This window comes from Moschus berezovskii, chromosome 12 (genome assembly GCF_049115385.1).
Source record: "Moschus berezovskii isolate FMDL1 chromosome 12, NW_MosBer_1.0, whole genome shotgun sequence".
NCBI classification, from domain to species: Eukaryota; Metazoa; Chordata; class Mammalia; order Artiodactyla; family Moschidae; genus Moschus; species Moschus berezovskii.
In genome coordinates, this window is record NC_142471.1 from 32666958 (window position 1) to 32684568 (window position 17611).

Genomic DNA, 17611 nt, shown 5'->3' on the forward strand with positions numbered 1-17611 from the left:
AACGTTAGCTCACTCTTTTCGTTGGTAGGCTCCTGGTAGTCATGGCCTCTATTCATGGCCCGCACCTGTTCTGTTTGTCCTTTCTTCTTAACTTTGTACTCCTTTTCACCCAATGTAATGTCTTATTGCCACCAGTGAGGCCACTAAGCAATGGTTAGCTCCACAGCAGTCTCTCAGATCATAGAGGAGGCCAATCCCAGTTTGCATCCATGTTATTCCCATGTTTTAATGATGGACTATCCCCAAAGGAGAAACAATATATTTCTGATGAGACCTTTGGGAGTAATTTCTTGCTTTCATTAAAAGTTGAGCTGTGTCCCCAGTGGGAGTGAAAAACTAACCATGTCAGATAGCAACAGAAAGTTGATTTCAACCCCTACCCGTGTCATGTCCTGGGAGCAGATGGGGTTCATCAGCTGCTAGGCTGTGCCTGTCAGTTATGGTCTGTGTACCTTGCTAAGCCTTTTGTCTTTCTGGACCAAGATCCTTAACCTTTGTCACATCACTGACTTGGAGTATCTGCTTGATCACCTGGCAGAAGTTACACCAGCTCTGGAGTACCTCAGCCTCCTGGGGAATGTGGCATGTCCCAATGAGCTCGTCAGCCTGGAAAAGGATGAGGAAGACTACAAGAGATATAGGTGAGTATCTAGGGGTTTGAGCATGGTATGAAAAGAGAAAAATGACATTTTTGGAGAGATAATATTATACTCTGGGGTGCATAATAGATGTCTAGTAAGCATCAGTGGTCCCTTCATGTTATATTAAACTTTACCCCATTGGGTACCCTATAGCCAGGGTCTCCCTTCATTGAGGGTAACAAGAGCCAAGAAACATGAAAAGATGTTGAGTGGTCTAGCCCAGGGGTTAACCAACTTGACTGTAAAGGGCTGGATATGAAATACTGTATGCTTTGAAAGTCATGTGGCCTCTGTTGCAACTATTCAACTCTTCTATTATAGTGCGTAAGTAGTAATGAACAGTTTGTAAATGAATGGGCAATGCTGTGTTCCAATAAAACTTTATTTACAAAAACATGCAGCAAGCCAAATTAGACCCATGGGCTGTGTTTTGCTGGCCCCTGCTCTGTGTTGTAAGATCTTCCTGTCTGCTTCAGAGTCACATCTTAGAGAAAGAGGCCTTCCCATGAAAGTTTAGGGAGCTTATATACAGTCTCAAGAGAAAGTTCCATAAAGTCCATGACTTTGGTCTTTGATGGAGTCCAAAGTGAAAATGCTATTCTTTCTTCTCTCTGCTTCTAAACTATCAGCTTTGAAATACCTAATCCAAAATCCTCTTTAGGGAGTCTCTTTTGATCTTACCCATTTTACTAAACTCATTTTATTTTTGCTCTTCATTTTATATTTTGTATGCTCTCATTTCTGATTATTGTTTTCTAAATGTTTGAATGATGTTTTCATATGTATAGCTTTTCTTTCACTTATAATATAAGCTCTCACTAGTACCCCACCTGAATCAATGTACAAGGAGGGAGGGAAGAAGAAAGGGAGGAAGGAAAGAAATATAAGGTAGGGAGGACTCAGTTCAGCTCAGTTCAGTAGCTCAGTCGTGTCTGACTCTTTGCAAACCCAAGGACTGCAACACGCCAGCCTTCCCTGTCCATCACCAACTCCCGGAGCTTTCTCAAATTCATGTCCATTGTGTCGGTGATGCCAGCCAACCATCTCATCCTCTGTCGTCCCCTTCTCCTCCTGTCTTTAATCTTTCCCAGCATCAGGGTCTTTTCAAATGAGTCAGTTCTTTGTATCAGGTGGCCAAAGTATTGGAGTTTCAACTTCAACATCAGTCCTTCCAATGAACACTCAGGGCTGGATTCACTGGTTTGATCTCCCTGCAGTCCAAGGGACTCTCAAGAGTCTTCTCCAACACCACAGTTCAAAAGCATCAATTCTTTGACGCTCAGTTTTCCTTATAGTCCAGCTGTCACATCCATACATGCCTACTGGAAAAACCATAGCTTTGACTGCATGAACCTTTGTTGGCAAAGTAATGTCTCTGCTTTTTAATATGTTGTCTAGGTTGGTCATAGTTTTTCTTCCAAGGAGCAAGTGCCTTTTAATTTCATGGCTGCAGTCACAATCTGCAATGATTTTGGAGCCCAAGAAAATAAAGTCCCTCACTGTTTCCATTGTTTCCCCATCTATTTGCCATGAAGTGATGGGACTGGATGCCATGATCTTAGTTTTCTGAATGTTGAGCTTTAAGCCAGCTTTTTCACTCTCCTCTTTCACTTTCATCAAGAGATTCTTTAGTTCCTCTTCACTTTCTGCCATAAGGGTGGTGTCATCTGCATATCTGAGGTTATTGATATTTCTCCCCCGGCAGTCTTGATTCCAGCTTGTGCTTCATCCAGCCCAGCATTCTGCGTGATGTACTGTGCATATAACTTAAATAAGCAGGGTGACAATATACAGCCTTGACGTACTCCTTTCCCAATTTGAAGCCAGTCTTTTGTTCATTTACAGTTCTATTACTTCTTGACCTGCGTGCAGATTTCTCAGCAGGCCGGTCAGGTGATCTGGTATTCCCATCTCTTAAAGAATTTTCCACAGTTTGTTGTGATCCACACCATCAAAGGCTTTGGTATAGTCATGCAGAAGTAGATGTTTTTCTGGAACTCTCTCGTTTTTTTGATGATCCAACAGATGTTGGCAATTTGATCTCTGGTTCCTCTGCCTTTTCTAAATCCAGCTTGAACATCTGGAAGTTCACGGTTCGTGTGTTGTTGAAGCCTGGCTTGGAGAATTTTGAGCATATCTTTGCTAGCATGTGAGATAAGTGCAATTGTGTGGTAGTTTGAGCATTCTTTGGCATTGCCTTTCTTTGGGATTGGAATGGACAGTGAACTTTTCCAGTCCTGTGGCCACTGCTGAGTTTTCCAAATGTACTGGCATAAGGAATGCAACACTTTCACAGCATCATCTTTTAGGATTTGAAAGAGCTCAACTCTAATTTTATCACCTCCACTAGCTTTGTTTGTAGTGATGCTTCCTAAGGCCCACTTGACTTTGCATTCCAGAATGTCTGGCTGTAGGTGAGTGATCACACCATCATGGTTATCTGGGTCATGAAGATCTTTTTTGTATAGTTCTTCTGTATTCTTGCCACCTCTTCTTAATATCTTCTGGTTCTGTGAGGTCCATACCATTACTGTCCTTTATTGTGCCCATCTTTGCATGAAATGTCCCCTTGGTATCTCTAATTTCCTTGAAGAGATCTCCAGTCTTTCCCATTCTATTGTTTTCCTCTATTTCTTTGCACTGATCACTGAGGAAGGCTTTCTTGTCTCTCCTTGCTGTTCTTTGGAATGCTGCATTCAAATGGGTATATTTCACCTTTTCCCCTTTGCCTTTAACTTCTCTTCTTTTCTCAGTTATTTATGAGGCCTTCTCAGACAACTATTTTGCCTTTTTGCATTTCTTTTTCTCGGGGATGGTCTTGATCACTGCCTCTTGTACAATGTCATGAATGTCTGTCCATAGTTCTTCAGGAGCTCTATCAGATCTAATTTCTTGACTGTATTTCTCACTTCCACTGTATAATCATAAGGGATTTGATTTAGGTCATACCTGAATGGTGTAGTGGTTTTCCCTACTTTCTTCAATTTAAGTCTGAATTTGGCAATAAGGAGTTCATGATCTGAGCCACAGTCAGCTCCCAGTCTTGTTTTTGCTGACTGTATAGAGCTTCTCCATCTTTGGCTGCAAAGAATATAATCAATATAATCAATCTGATTTTGGTATTGACTATCTGTTTAGTAGGAAGAACTACTAGAAATTAAGTTTTGGAAGATTTTTGAGACAGGATAATAGTTTGAGAGGAACTGGTCCTGCTGGGGTTCAGATTTTTAAATCTGTGGTGATGAAGGAGTGTAGTTAAGGGCATGCATATTGTATAAAGGCAAAGCTGTAAGAAATAGTGAAATCTCTTCAAAATTATATACTTAAAAAGAAACATACATATTAGTAAGGGTACAGTGGAAATTCAGTTGTACTTTATTGGGAAGGATTTTGAAGGAATCTTAGACTATTTTTAAAACATCTTAGAATAAAGATCTATCACTATGTTAAGAGAACTGTAATAAATCAATTTTTCTCATGAAAACTTTTATTTGGGATGTGATACAGTTGATTTTAATGTGATTTCTCGTAGGAGAAATATGGTAAATATCCAGCAATTGAATAGTTAAAAATCAATCTTTTAAGTTAATCACTTAGAACTTAATTTTCTTCTTTAACAGTTACTCTCATCAACTCTGGCACCTTTAACAGGTGATTTCATGTATGAAGAGGTTGTTTTAAAACATTTTATCTCTGGCAGCAACTTATTATAAAATATATCTTGGAAGGGTCAGGTGGTGGAAGAAAGTTCTCTGAGATATCATGTTTAGTAAACCAAGCATTTTTGGGGAAATTCTTACTTGTTTTCTGACTTTTTTCTTCAGTTTTCTGGTTTTAACTCTTTAAGATCACCCAATAAATTGTATATGTGTACACATACATGCATATGTGTATATGTGTGTATATGCACACATTCCCCTGGTGGCTCAGAGGTTAAAGCGTCTGCCTTCAATGTGGGAGACCTGGGTTCGATCCCTGGGTCGGGAAGATCCCCTGGAGAAGGAAATGGTAACCCACTCCAGTATTCTTGCCTGGAGAATCCCATGGACAGAGAAGCCTGGTAGGCTACAGTCCACGGGGTCGCAAAGAGTCGGACACGACTGATCAACGAAATGGAACGGATGCACACATTCACACACAAGTTCATTCATTTACCCATTCATGGGGTTATATGTGAATTGAACCGTAGGCACTTTTTTTTTAGAATGAGAACAACAGACTGAAGACCCTGATGCTGGAAAAGATTGAGAACAGGAGGAGAAGGGGACGACAGAGGATGAGATGGTGGGATGGCATCACTGACTCAATGAACATGAGTTTGGGTAAACTCCAGGAGTTGGTGATGGACAGGGAGGCCTGGCGTGCTGCGGTTCATGGGGTCGCGAAGGGTCAGACACGACTGAGCTACTGAACTGAACTGAACAGACTGAGGAAAATCTCCCACTCCACTTTATTCAGTCTCAAAGAAAGGTTTATAAGGGTGTAGAAGAAAAGCTAATACTAATTTGTACTGTTGTTATTGTAACTAGTCTCATTTGAAAAAACACTCAGACCTGTGGTATAAGGAGCCAGATCAAAAGATCTGACATGGAGTCTAGTTTTGCTGGTGGGACTTTTAAAATGGGGAGGACAATTTCGATCAGTGACCCTTAACCAAGGCTATACTTATGATTCATCCAAGGTGTTTTGATTCATTTAGTGCCAAATGTAACAAAATAGGCAATAGGTGACATTGATGCTTAATTAAGAGCTACTGGACTAAAGAGTATTTAAATTCTTTGTTGGCTCTGCTGTTCTGCAACACTGTCCTCCCAGGCAGTGACAGATCCTCTTTTACCACTCATACCATTTTGTATATTCCTTCTTACACATTTCTCTTACTACTTCATACATGTCAACATCCAGAGAATGGCTTCCTGAAAGTCAGGACAGCATCTTCTTGCCCTTTGATGCCTTATCAATACTGAAACTAGTGCTGGCTGCGGAATAGGGGCTTGGTATCTATCTAGAGGAGGTGGCCTGAAATCACCCTTCCCTCTGATGAACTGAATACTTGTAGAGAAATGTGGGGCTCTTTGGGCACCATGGGTGCCCACTGCCCATTTGGAACTAGATCCACTTGGATATCAACAAATGCAATTAAAAAGCAAGGATCTATCCTTCAGAATCCACCCAAGTGTTGGTTGTTTGGCCATGATTCTTTAGGAAAGATTGGATTCTAGAAGAGTGATCCTTCTCCTGCGCATGCCTGGGTACCCTTCAATCATACCCTCCTAACTTCTGATCTGTTACCCCAGAGGCCGTTGGGGGCTGGGGTTGGGAAGGCTGTGTGTTACTGCATGTATGTCAAGATTGCCATGAGGAGCTGGATTCTAGGGGCCACATGCAGCTGGAATCACATCTGGTCAGAGTTACCTTAGAAAATCCACAACACTGGCAATATGCTCACACTCTTAAAACAGGAACTAAGAACAGTGGAAGGAGGATTCAGTGTGGGCCCACCCAGTGACATACTGACTGCATGAGCGGACTTGTAGGCCTGTTCTATGGAAATTCTAATTTTTTTATTCATTTTACTTATTTTTAATTTCTGGTTTAACAAGCATCATCACCCTTGCATTTGGATGAGATGAATGGGTAGATGAGGCATTTCTGTTCTGTGGTCTGTAAAAAGCCCTCCTTTATTCATCCTGGAGCTTGTGCATTATTTGTCCCTGAGAAATTTTAGAGTTTCACAACAAGACTTCTGAATGCCAAGTTCCTGTGGCATTTGGGTTCCTACAAAGCAATGTAGCCACCTTTAGTTTCCTTTCGGTAAAATATTTTCCTGGCCCTTCCTTCACAAAGCGTGAGGTCGGCCTTCCTTCAAGCTGTTACCGAGAGCCTAATAGTAGGGCCTCTATGCAAATTTATGAGACATTTTCACTATAAAATTGCTGAAAACATGAATGATATTTCTACAGTTTACTGTTTTTCACTTTAAGTACATTTTTCTGACAATATGTCTTCTATTAATCATTTAAGCAGTAGTAGGAAACTTAAAGGAGTGTATTCAGAAGCAAGAACCCATGGTTCATTTAGTGCTGTCTAAAAAAAATTCTTATTGATTGGCATCCTCTGTGGTTATGTGATGTAATATTTATAATATGTCACCCAGCCATACATCAAAACAAGTATGTCTCTTGTTTCATTTCCATGAGAGATGTTGATTTCAGAGAGGTCAGCCCAGTTTTAGGTCACGTTGTGGCCAACCACTGGACCAGAAATGGGAAGTGACCAGATTTATGGAGCTATTGGAAATGACCCCAGAGCTGCGTCAGTTTCTGTGGATTCTTTCCTCCCCTCCCCCTACAACACCCCTTTTCCTTCCTCCCTTACCCACTGTGTGCCCAGTTGGATTTTCTTGGCACACGTCCACACAATAAAACAGCCTCATTAAATCTGTATGTGAGCATGAACATACTACCAGGTTGTTTAGCGGTGCCCTGGTCCTGCTGGGACAGCAGCAAAGCCGAGCCTGGGGTTACTCTATGCCATTCGTCATAGCTCAACAGCTGAAATATGTCCGTTACCATGTTATTATAGGAGCTGAAAACTGCTCCTGGTCCTGCTCTGCCGTGTGCACTCACTGGGCAGCTATTTTGGAGTAGGTTCATGTTGAGTGGAGGTTATGGACCTGAAGGTGCAACAGCCTCCAGGATTGGGGTGGGAAGAGAGTGAGGCAGCCAAGTGAGCTGGGGGACCACCATCATCCTGAGGATCCCCTTGGGGCCTCCCATGGACTTGAATACTGGCCAGACAATGAATCAGGTATAGGGAGCATGGATGCCCAGTATGGTCTATTTCTGGTCCTCCTTTGTCAGTCTTTTCTTTCCTCTTGCTAAGGAAAGATGATGGAGTTCAGGTCAGGGTGCACAAGTGCTAGACCTCATGCATCAAACAAGTCCATTGGTGTCTTGGGCTCTGAGCACTACTTCACTAAATCCTTTATTGTCTCCTGCCACTCCAATCTCTGGTGAGTCTCTCCTTCCTCCCTCCTCCTCAGTAGGCTCCTCTGTATTCCTTACAACTTGAAATTATTTAAAACATGATGTCCTTTCTTTGTTCCCTCCCAGGGAGCAGCCCTGAGGCCTGCCCAGTGTCTGTCACACTCAGCCAGGGGACAGGAGGGAGGGACTGGCCATCCGCTGCTGGCCGTCCTGGGCTTCCACCATTTCCCAGCCGTAGAGGAGCCGTAAAACTTGTGGCTTACATAACCCAGTGAGCATTCTCCAGCTAATCTGCAATCTGGGCTTTGAAGATCACAGGAAAGCAAAGGTCACGACCTAGAGATCAAAGTGACAGAAACCCGCAGAGTAATTGCTGGTTCCCCTCTGCAGAGGGCCTTGGTCTGTCCTGTGGGTGTGTTATTTGCACTGAGACTTCAAACGTGCTGCCGGTGAACTGTGAGGGAAATCAGAGGGCCTTGGCTGGTTGTCAGGCGTTCGTTCATGCTGTAGGTGAGCTCACCTCGGCTCATTAGAGGGGGAGCGTTGTCAACTCTTCACTCGCAGTGTTTGCTCATTACTCTGAGGTCTTTATTGACTTTTCCTCACCATCCTCCCTTAACTGAAGGTGTGAGGGGTAGTGAGACAAGAAAACCGGAGCAATACGAAAGAGAGGAGCATATGGATGTATTTGTTGTAGATTAACTTGGAGGCACATAGAAATCAAGCGAGCAGACTAAAACTTAAGAGGCTGGGGCAGCATTAGCCCACTCCCTTCATGGCACAGATGGAGAAACAAGCTCAGGAAGGTGGCAGAGACTCAGCCAAGGTCACACAGAAAGCTAAGCCCAGAGTCTGGGCTCTTTCCTGTGAGTCCACACGCTTTGTGTTGGGAAGACCTCCCTCTTGTTTGTCCCTCCAACACATACACTTGAAAGCTTTGGTCTCTTCAGTAAGCTTCATTTAAGCCACTGCTAACTTTTCAAAATCAGTCAGAGACATTTAGCTGTTGATCAGTGTTTTTGATCAGCATGAGGCAAGCAGTGTTACCAAATGGCGTTGATGCCATCCAGAGCAAAGAAGCTTGATGTTCTGTTGGCGTGTTCACGCTTTTCTATTAAGCTTTGTGAAAGGATGAGAACAGTTCATGGATCACCTATTGTTGCCTTCAGGGGCTCCCAGTGGGGGGTGACCCCCAGCTTGTCTCCCCACTTCCCATGCATGAGAGCAGGAAGGCAGCAAGAGGCAATAGGAAGAAGCATAGAGCGCTAAAAAGGGAAGGAGGTGGGAAGAGTCCCCGTGACTCCACATGCAGTTCCCTTGGGATCTGGAAATGTGGCGTTTCTTGGAGAGAGTCTCAGAAGAAGCAGCATGGCAGCCAGCCCCAGGAGCAGATGTAGGAGATCTGTCTCGGTGTGCCTGTGGCTGTGCAGAGGGCCTGGGAGCAGCCAGATCCCCCAGGGGAGCAGATGTGGGCAGGAGACAGCATCCTCCCTTCCCTTTGAAGTCTAGATGAAAAATGCCAGAGCTTTTGGTAGAGAAAACTGACTTGGGAGCAAAAAACAAACAAACCAAAAAAGCCTTTCTTCTGTTGTTTTTGTCCCCCTACCAGCTGTAAGCATCCCTTTAGAGGATTTCTTTCAGGAAATGGCACTTCCTCTATGAAAAGAGAGAGAACCTGAAGAGCTGTGTGTGGGTCTCACTTTTCGAGAATCTGTGTGCAGAGACAGGTGGTTCTTTGAACACCTTCCCAGGGTCCCTGGTCTCCTCTGGGTAACCTCACCCTCCATGTCACAGCCAGGAGGACCTCTGACTTCACACCGCACCCCTCCCGGCCCTGAGGCTTTCTCCCAATCACCTTGGGAAGGTCAGGAAAATTGGCATTGCCCTCTGGAGCTGGGGATGTGAGCCTTAGAACTTAGACGGATATCTTTTCATTAAGCAGTGCCCTGGCTTAACAAGCAGTTTTATAAATCTGAAGCTGTCTCCGGGTGCCGCAGGATTTATGGACGGGGGTTTCTGCCATAAAGTGGTTTATGATGGCTGCCTTCTGTGTTATTAGTAGCTGTCTCTTCCTTCAACCATTGCTGTTTGATAATAGCTTTAAAACACCCAGAATTACTTACCTGCAAGCCCCATTCCCGATAGCCCCTGTTGACAGTCTGAATAAGTTTACTGCCCTTTTGTTGTACTTTACCTTCAAAACAAACTGATTGAACCATCAATAGCTCGTGGAAGCTGACAGAGGCATGTCATCTGGACTAGCCCTGGTGATTGCAGGTTATCTGGGGGAGTTAACCTTCCCGCATTGTTAACTGAAATGTTTTATGTACTATGCAACTTTAGGATACGGCTGTGATAACCCTGGTAACTAAGCAATACATCACAGTAAAGAGATTTTGGTGCAACAAATAACCCTGGATTAAATTTACAAGGGTTGAATTGATATTGTAAAAGCCTTCATTCTGTGGCTTTGGGAATCCTCTCTTGTATTTTTATGGCAAACTTGTATTATACTCAGGATTGAAGCTGCAGCTTTTGACACCCTGACATGACCTAGAACAAAGGGAAATAGATCTCCCAAGACCAGAATGGGACAGGCAGGCAGAAAGCTCACTGACTAAGCATTGGCAGAGCTGGTGTAGAGCTGGTTCGGGGCAAGAAAGAAGGTCTGGTGGATATGGCTTCTGTCTGGGCACTGGGGACCATAGACACTGGGGGCAGGACAGACCATTAGCTGAACTGGGAAGGATACACTTGGCCACCTTATCAACTTCATAATTCCAAAACTATTAATCCTCGTGGTGTTTTTGTACTTGGACAGTGATTCTCAGCAGGCCTAGCAGCATATCAGCCTCACCTGGGGACTTATTAGGATGTAAATTTGAAACTTCATTCCAGATGCAGTAAATCAGAAACTCTAGGGAGGGACCCTGTGATTTGTGTTTCAACAAGGCCTCTGGGGGATTCTGTGATCTCCTCAAGTCTGGGACCCACTGAGCTAGAATGTAAGTTCGTTGAGAGTGGGGACCTTGTCTGTGCATCACCTGTTCTTAGCACCCAGCTCAGTTCTTGGCAGGTGGTAGTTTCTAAGTATTTGTTGGGTGGGTGAATGTGTAAATAAATGAAAGCAGACGTCTCCTAAGGGACATACTTTGAGTCCTGAGCTGAGTCTCATACTGAACTCTATGGAACGAGCCTTCTTCGTGTCTCTCAGACATCTTTAGGCATCAACCACCTGGAAATCCAGGCTGACCAATTGGGTGGGAGTCAGGTCACCCCTAGTTTCGGGGTAGCTGGCAGCCTGTTTCATGGATGTTTCTTTGGTGTTGAAAGAAGAGTGCTCTGAAAACAGTAGCTCTTTGTCATCTAAAATTTTTAACCAGCTTAAAAGCTAGCGCTTCTCTCTCTCTCCTTTGATTTCAGGGCTGTGATCCAAAGTGGGGCGAAATGACAACATGCTGTCTGTTGTCACCATGGTTCCTGCCAGCCCCGTGAAGACATCTTTCACTCCATCATTAAACATTGGCTGAGTTTCTAATACTGATTTTTCTTCACCTGAATATTCATCTTTTCCCACCCTACACTTAGTGGGTGGCTTTACTCCTTTGAGCGTCACTCCTGACATATTGTTTCTGTCTGTACGTGTCTTTATTTGAAAGAATCTGTTGTCATCAAGACTTTGCTGCTACAAGCAGAAGATGGAAGTTTTCTCTGACACTGACTGAGGCCAGTGGGAGTTCTTCTGGAGGATAGAAAGGTGTTGGGGCCTTTGCAGAACTTGTCTCATTTAGAGTAAGCTTAGGTGGCATTTGGTGAGGGGAAGAAGAGGATTAGGGAAAAGTAAGAAAGAAGATAATGAGTAGCTTGAGGCCAGGGGGAGAGCAGGAAGTAGGTAGTCAAATTTCCAGGACCTCAGATGTTGCTGTGGAAGTTTCTGAGCAGGAAAAGGATACCACAAAAGAATTTACAGTATTTTTGACTTTAAGTCATAGGAAGGCTGTGACTAGAAACCTCTGAGCTATTTGGCATTTGATCAGCTGAGTCCTTCACCTGGACGAGCATATGTGAGGCCCTTTGATGATGTGAGACCATCCTATGAACTGGGGGTGCTGGCCTTGGCGACCTAAGGCTACACTGAGGAGGGAGGCCTGCTCACACCTCAAGTAACATTTGCACTGAGAAAAAAGCTTAGTGTTTGGGAACTGCTTTAGGGCTTGTTTCTTTGAAGTTTTCTTAAGATTTCTTGTTCTTCTTTGTGTTCGCAAAGCTTCTTTGTGCATAACCTCAAACTTGGTGCTTAGCTATGCCGATTTCCAGTTTCTGTCTTTGAACACATCTTCCCCATTATATTCAGTTCAGTTCAGTTCAGTCGCTCAGTCATGTCCGACTCTTTGCGACCCCATGAATCACAGCACGCCAGGCATCCCTGTCCATCACCAACTCCTGGAGTTCACTCAAACTCATGTCCATCGACTCGGTGATGCCATCCAGCCATCTCATTCTCTGTCGTCCCCTTCTCCTCCCTCCCCCAATCCTTCCCAGCATCAGAGAGCCCCTTAAATTGCCAACATCCGTTGGATCATAGAAAAAGCAGAGAATTCCAGAAAAACATCCACTTTTGCTCCATTGACTACACTAAAGTCTTTGACTGTGTGGATCACAACAAACTGTGGAAAATTCTTCAAGAAATGGGAATGCCAGACCATATTACCTGCTCCTGAGAAATCTGTATGCAGGTCGAGGTAACAGTTAGAACTGGACATGGAGCAACAGATTGGTTCCAAATAAGAAAAGGAGTACATCAAGGCTGTATATTGTCACCCTGCTTATTTAACTTATATGCATAGTACATCATGAGAAACACTGGGCTGGAGGAAACACAAGCTGGAATCAAGATTGCCTCGGGAGAAATATCAATAACCTCAGATATGCAGATGACACCACCCTTATGGCAGAAAGTGAAGAGGAACTAAAAAGTCTCTTGATGAAAGTGAAAGAGGAGAATAAAAAAGCTGGCTTAAAGCTGAACATTCAGAAAACTAAGATCATGGCATCTGGTCCCATCCCTTCATGACAGATAGGTGGGGAAACAATGTAAACAGTGAGAGACTTTATTTTCTTGGGCTCCAAAATCACTGCAGATGGTGGCTGCAGCCATGAAATTAAAAGATACTTACTCCTTGGAAGAAAAGCTGTGACCAACATAGACAGAGTATTAAAAAGCAGAGACATTACTTTGCTGACCAAGGTCTGTCTAGTCAAAGCTATGGTTTTTCCATTAGGCATGGATGGATGTGAGAGCTGGACCATAAAGAAAGCTGAGCACTGAAGAATTGATGCTTTTGAACTGTGGTGTTGGAGAAGACTCTTGAGAGTCCCTTGGACTGCAAAGAGATCCAACCAGTCCATCCTAAAGGAAATCAGTCCTAAATATTCATTGGAAGGATGGATGCTGAAGCTGAAGCTCCAATAATTTGGCCACCTGATACGAAGAACTGGCTCATTTGAAGACTTTGATGCTGGGAAAGATTGAGGGCAGGAAGAGAAAGGGACAGCAGAGGATGAGATTGTTGGATGGCATCACTGACTCAATGGACATGAGTTTGAGCAAGCCCCAGGAGTTGTAACGGACAGGAAAGCCTGGCATGCTGCAGTCCATGGGGTCGCAAAAAGTTGGACACAATTGAGTGACTGAACTGAAAGAGCAGGAACCATGTTGTAATCACCTCTGTGTACCTAGGCCTGGCATGAAGTAGGTGCTTAAGAAATATTTGTGCAACTGAAATGAACTGGTATTTTATAGTGTCGATTCTAATGCTTCTTTCTAAAATGGTTTGAGAGTGAGAAAGGAAAATTGGTTCCTGTCTTCAAGAAGCTTATAGTTTTGGTGAGGACATTAACTGAAGGACAATTAGAAAATAATATGGTGTTAGACTGTAGGGTGCTACAAATGCCTCCTTGGAGTATTGAGAAGGGAGAAAGCAATGTGGGCTGGGGATTCAGGAGAAAACTTCTTGAGGGTTGGGATTTGGAAAGATGAGTAAATGCTGAGCATGCTGGATACAGGGAGAAAAAGTCAGATTCCCATGGAGATGATGTGACTTACTGCTCTTGACATTGGATACCCACCTTTTCTTCCTAAGCAGGAAAGGGTCTAAACAATTGCTCCTTTGATTGGAGGAGTATGGGGTCTTGATGGAAAGCATCTGGGTCAGTGACTGTCCCTGAGCAAGGAGAGCTAGAGGCAGGTGTCTGTACCTTTTGTATCATTTTTTATATGTTTACATACCTATCTTCTGACCAAGTGAGTCTTCTTGTCAACTCCATACACCTGCTTAAAGATAGTTCATCACACAAGAAGTCAGTCATTCGGTTATCCTTAAAGATGGTAATGGATCCCAAAGACTCTTTCCAGGGATACCATATGGCATATTTGGGCTGTTAATGTCCACTGGAAACCAATGCCCCTTGTTTCTCCTTGATGGAGATAATTTTCATAGTGCCAGTGTAGAAGTAACTCAGTGATGATGAGAAAAAAAGTCCTCAGCATCTGTCTGATCCCTCAAGGAAGCAATTTCTCAGCTATGTATGTTCTTCTATCCCAGAGTTGCCCAGGTTATTATTATTGTCCTGATGGCAAACTAAAGTCTCTTGCCTCAGCTTCAAAATGAAGATACTTTTGTTCTCTCAGAGATGAGAATAATACAGATGGCCCATAAGAATGACAGTAACATGAATGCTATGATCAGGTTGTAGGCTATTTTCTCGGAGAATTTCTTGTGTATCAAAGATTTTGGGTCCATTTTCCAGAATGGAAAAAAGTAAATACATGGATAGGATCTTATTGGCGAATCCAGGTGTGCGTTTATGAGTATACCTTTGAGTCAAGAACAACCATTAGTGTATGTTTTGAAAGTTTAGTTGCATATCTGTATAAAACCGAACCATTTGAACTTCCCCGAAGAGTGATTATTCATTGTGAAAGAAGAGGGGAGAAGCAGCAGCCAAGGTCTAAACTTCTGAAGACTTAATGATACAGTTTGCTGAACATCAGATAAATTGCACGAACCTTTGAGTCCATCACCCCAGTCTTCCTGAGCTGTCTCTGACTGTTCTCTTCCAGATGCTTTGTTCTGCACAAGCTGCCCAATTTGAAGTTTCTGGATGCTCGGAAAGTAACCAAACAAGAACGAGAGGAAGCTTTGGTCAGAGGGGCGTTCATGAAGGTGGTGAAGCCCAAGGTAAGCCCTCTACTCTCTTATTCTTTGTGAGGATTTATGCCTCACCTGTTGAGTATCTTCAAGGCTGGAGGAAGTCCTCCTGTGTGTTCAGAATGCACCAGGATTTCATCCATGATACACCATTGGCCAAACAAGGAATAGAATTTGGTATAAGCTGGGTCTTCCTGGGACTTTAGGGTGGCATTATTGGTATTATAGAGTGATTGGTAAGGTGATTTCAGACAGATGGTTCTTGTACCAATAAAGCAGCATCCTACACAGCCTGTGGTGATGTTCCCAGCATCAAGGAGGTTTCGAAGCAAGGAGGATTTTAGGCCTCCTTGAAAGTGTTTCATTTACAAGGTGAGACCTCTGCAGACTCTGGAGCTGAGGAAGGAGAAACAGGAGAGCATTGGACATTACTGTTTCTCAGGTAGATAGTGTTCCTCTAGTGCCTCAGCGGGGGCTCTTCTTTCTCAGGGCCAAGGGGTAGCTGGGGGAGAGTGCTTGCCTCTTGTTCCCAGGTGAGGGCTCAATAGCACTTGGAAATACTGTTAGCACGGAAGGCAGTTTTTCTGACAATGTGGTCTGAGACTGGTGTGTGCGTCCTTCATTTGGCTCTCCAGAGCTCAGGCGAATGCTGTTTACTGACCTTTGTTTCACCAGCTGAGTCTGCTTCGAGGCCAGGGGATCGAACGTGGTGTCATGTGAATGACAGCACTGATGAGGCAAGGGGGATTTGGCTCGGGGTCTTGGATTCGCGCACGAGGAGATTATTACGGACGTGGGCTCGGCAGGAGCTCGGATCCTTCAGTGAAGCCTGAGGCTGGGGAATGGACTTCATGGCTCCTTCAGAGGTCCACCATGTCCTGGAGCTCTGTGGAGCTGCAGTCGCTTCCTGTTGGATCCCAGTTTGTGTGTTGAAATCTTTGGCCCAGAGGTCCTTGAGGTCTCATTTGTCCTCACTGATGGACTTGGAGTGCTCTGCACGTGCATTGGAAATGATTAAGAGGGAAAGAGGAAAAAACAAACAGAACCAAAACAGAAAAATGAAACCTCTTCTATCAAGTGGCTCAGCTGGCAGCAGACCTCAGGCCACTTTCTTTCACTGAATCCATGAGGTGCAACTTATTTCCCGTTATGCTGAATAAAATTGCTAACAGTTGTGGAAATATATGATATAGAGAGTAGAATACTGGCAGATAAATGTATTGTTACCTGTTTCAGCATGTGGGAAATTAATTGAGTGATTCGTTTCATAGCTATTAAAGTGTTAACGGTTTTCCTTATGGAGACACTGATTTGATATATTGCTCATGACTGCCTTTAGTTATTCCAGCTTTTGTGATTTTGTTCAAATGAAATAATTTACTTCTTGGCTTCCTTTTTTTTTTTTTTTTTGGTTAAAAGATTCTAGAGACAGCCAGTATCACCAAACCGAAATACAACAAATGGAGCGTTTATAATATTTTGAGTTCCCATGCATCCTGCATGTCTCACCATGGTGTATGCGTGCATTTTGTAGAATAGATACTATTTCTCCTGCTTTCATTGTCTGTGACATGGAAGCTCTCTAATGTCACTGGAAATCTGGAGAGGTCATAGAAATAATACCCATCATATTGGAATGGGGTGTCAGTGGTGTCCACTGCTGTTCTACAGTTCTTTTGTGTCCAGGTATGTGTATCGTCACATAACCTTCAAATGTGGAAGGAAGGGAGCATTGACTTACAGTACAGATGCGGTAACTCAGGCCTGGGGATGCTGTTTGGGCTGCCCAAGTCATGAGCTCATAATTGTGAAAACCCAAGCTTCACCGTGTGTCTGTCTCAGACCTCACATTCTTTCATCTCTTATTCCTGAAGCACTGAGCTCACCATTCCCTCTGTGCATCTCTCTGTCCAAACAGAACCTCCAAGGAAGGCCTAAGTGAAGAAAACAGGTAAAAGCAGGACTATTCTGCTGGAGTAGATATGGGGGAGAACTGAAGGCATCCCCTGCCTTTGAAAGCAGGGACGGGCTCCTTAAAATCCAGCAGTGGTTGATTCTCTGAGTCATTAGCACTATTGACAGAAATGCTCTTCAGGGCTCCCAGTCAGTTTCTGATCACTTACAGAATCAGCTCCTTTGTGTGATTGACTCTGCCATCTTTACTGTGTTAAGCTTTGAAATATCCATTAATTATCAATACTTGGAGAAAGACAAAAATACTCTGACAAAGCATCAGGACTTTTGTTGGTTATCCTTTTGTAGAGTCCCATGATTTTCAAACTGGAGAAGGGAGGGCAGCAAAATTCTCTGGTCTGTGCTATCATCTTATGGGTGCAGGAACAGGGAGAGGATGTAGTTCCCTAAGGTCTCAAAGTCCCTTGGAGGCAGAACTGGGACGAGAACTCAGCCATCTGGGCTCCCCTGTGTATGTTCTGTTTACCCCATGACCCTTTAAGTGTACTGGGGAATTTCTCTGTGTTTCCAGTTTCATGTCTAACTCTCGTGCCTCTCGTGAATGGCAGACAATTCCCTTTTGTCTGTTTTTTGCAGAGAGATGCGCTTTTACTTTTCTTTCAGATAGAAAGAAGCCAAATGAGCTCCTTGCTGAATTAATAAATTGGTGTTAGAAAGGCTGGTTCTCGCCTACTCACAGTATGTACAGACGTGTGTGTTCCTTGCAGGTGTGTATATATGCGTTCCATCTCTGTGTATATATACATATGTATGTTCTGGGAGGTATGTGTACACTCGGAGTCAGCTCCTAAGTGGA

General features: G+C 43.7%; 1 protein-coding gene across 1 annotated transcript in view; it reads left to right on the plus strand.

The window, feature by feature from the left end:
- Positions 1-17611, plus strand: part of LRMDA (leucine rich melanocyte differentiation associated) — a 1238587-nt gene that overhangs the window by 655790 nt on the left and 565186 nt on the right. The window contains exons 4-5 of the mRNA XM_088842049.1: positions 502-641; positions 14754-14871. Coding sequence (XP_088698175.1) covers positions 502-641; positions 14754-14871 — 258 coding nt within the window. The remainder of the gene's footprint in view (positions 1-501; positions 642-14753; positions 14872-17611) is intronic.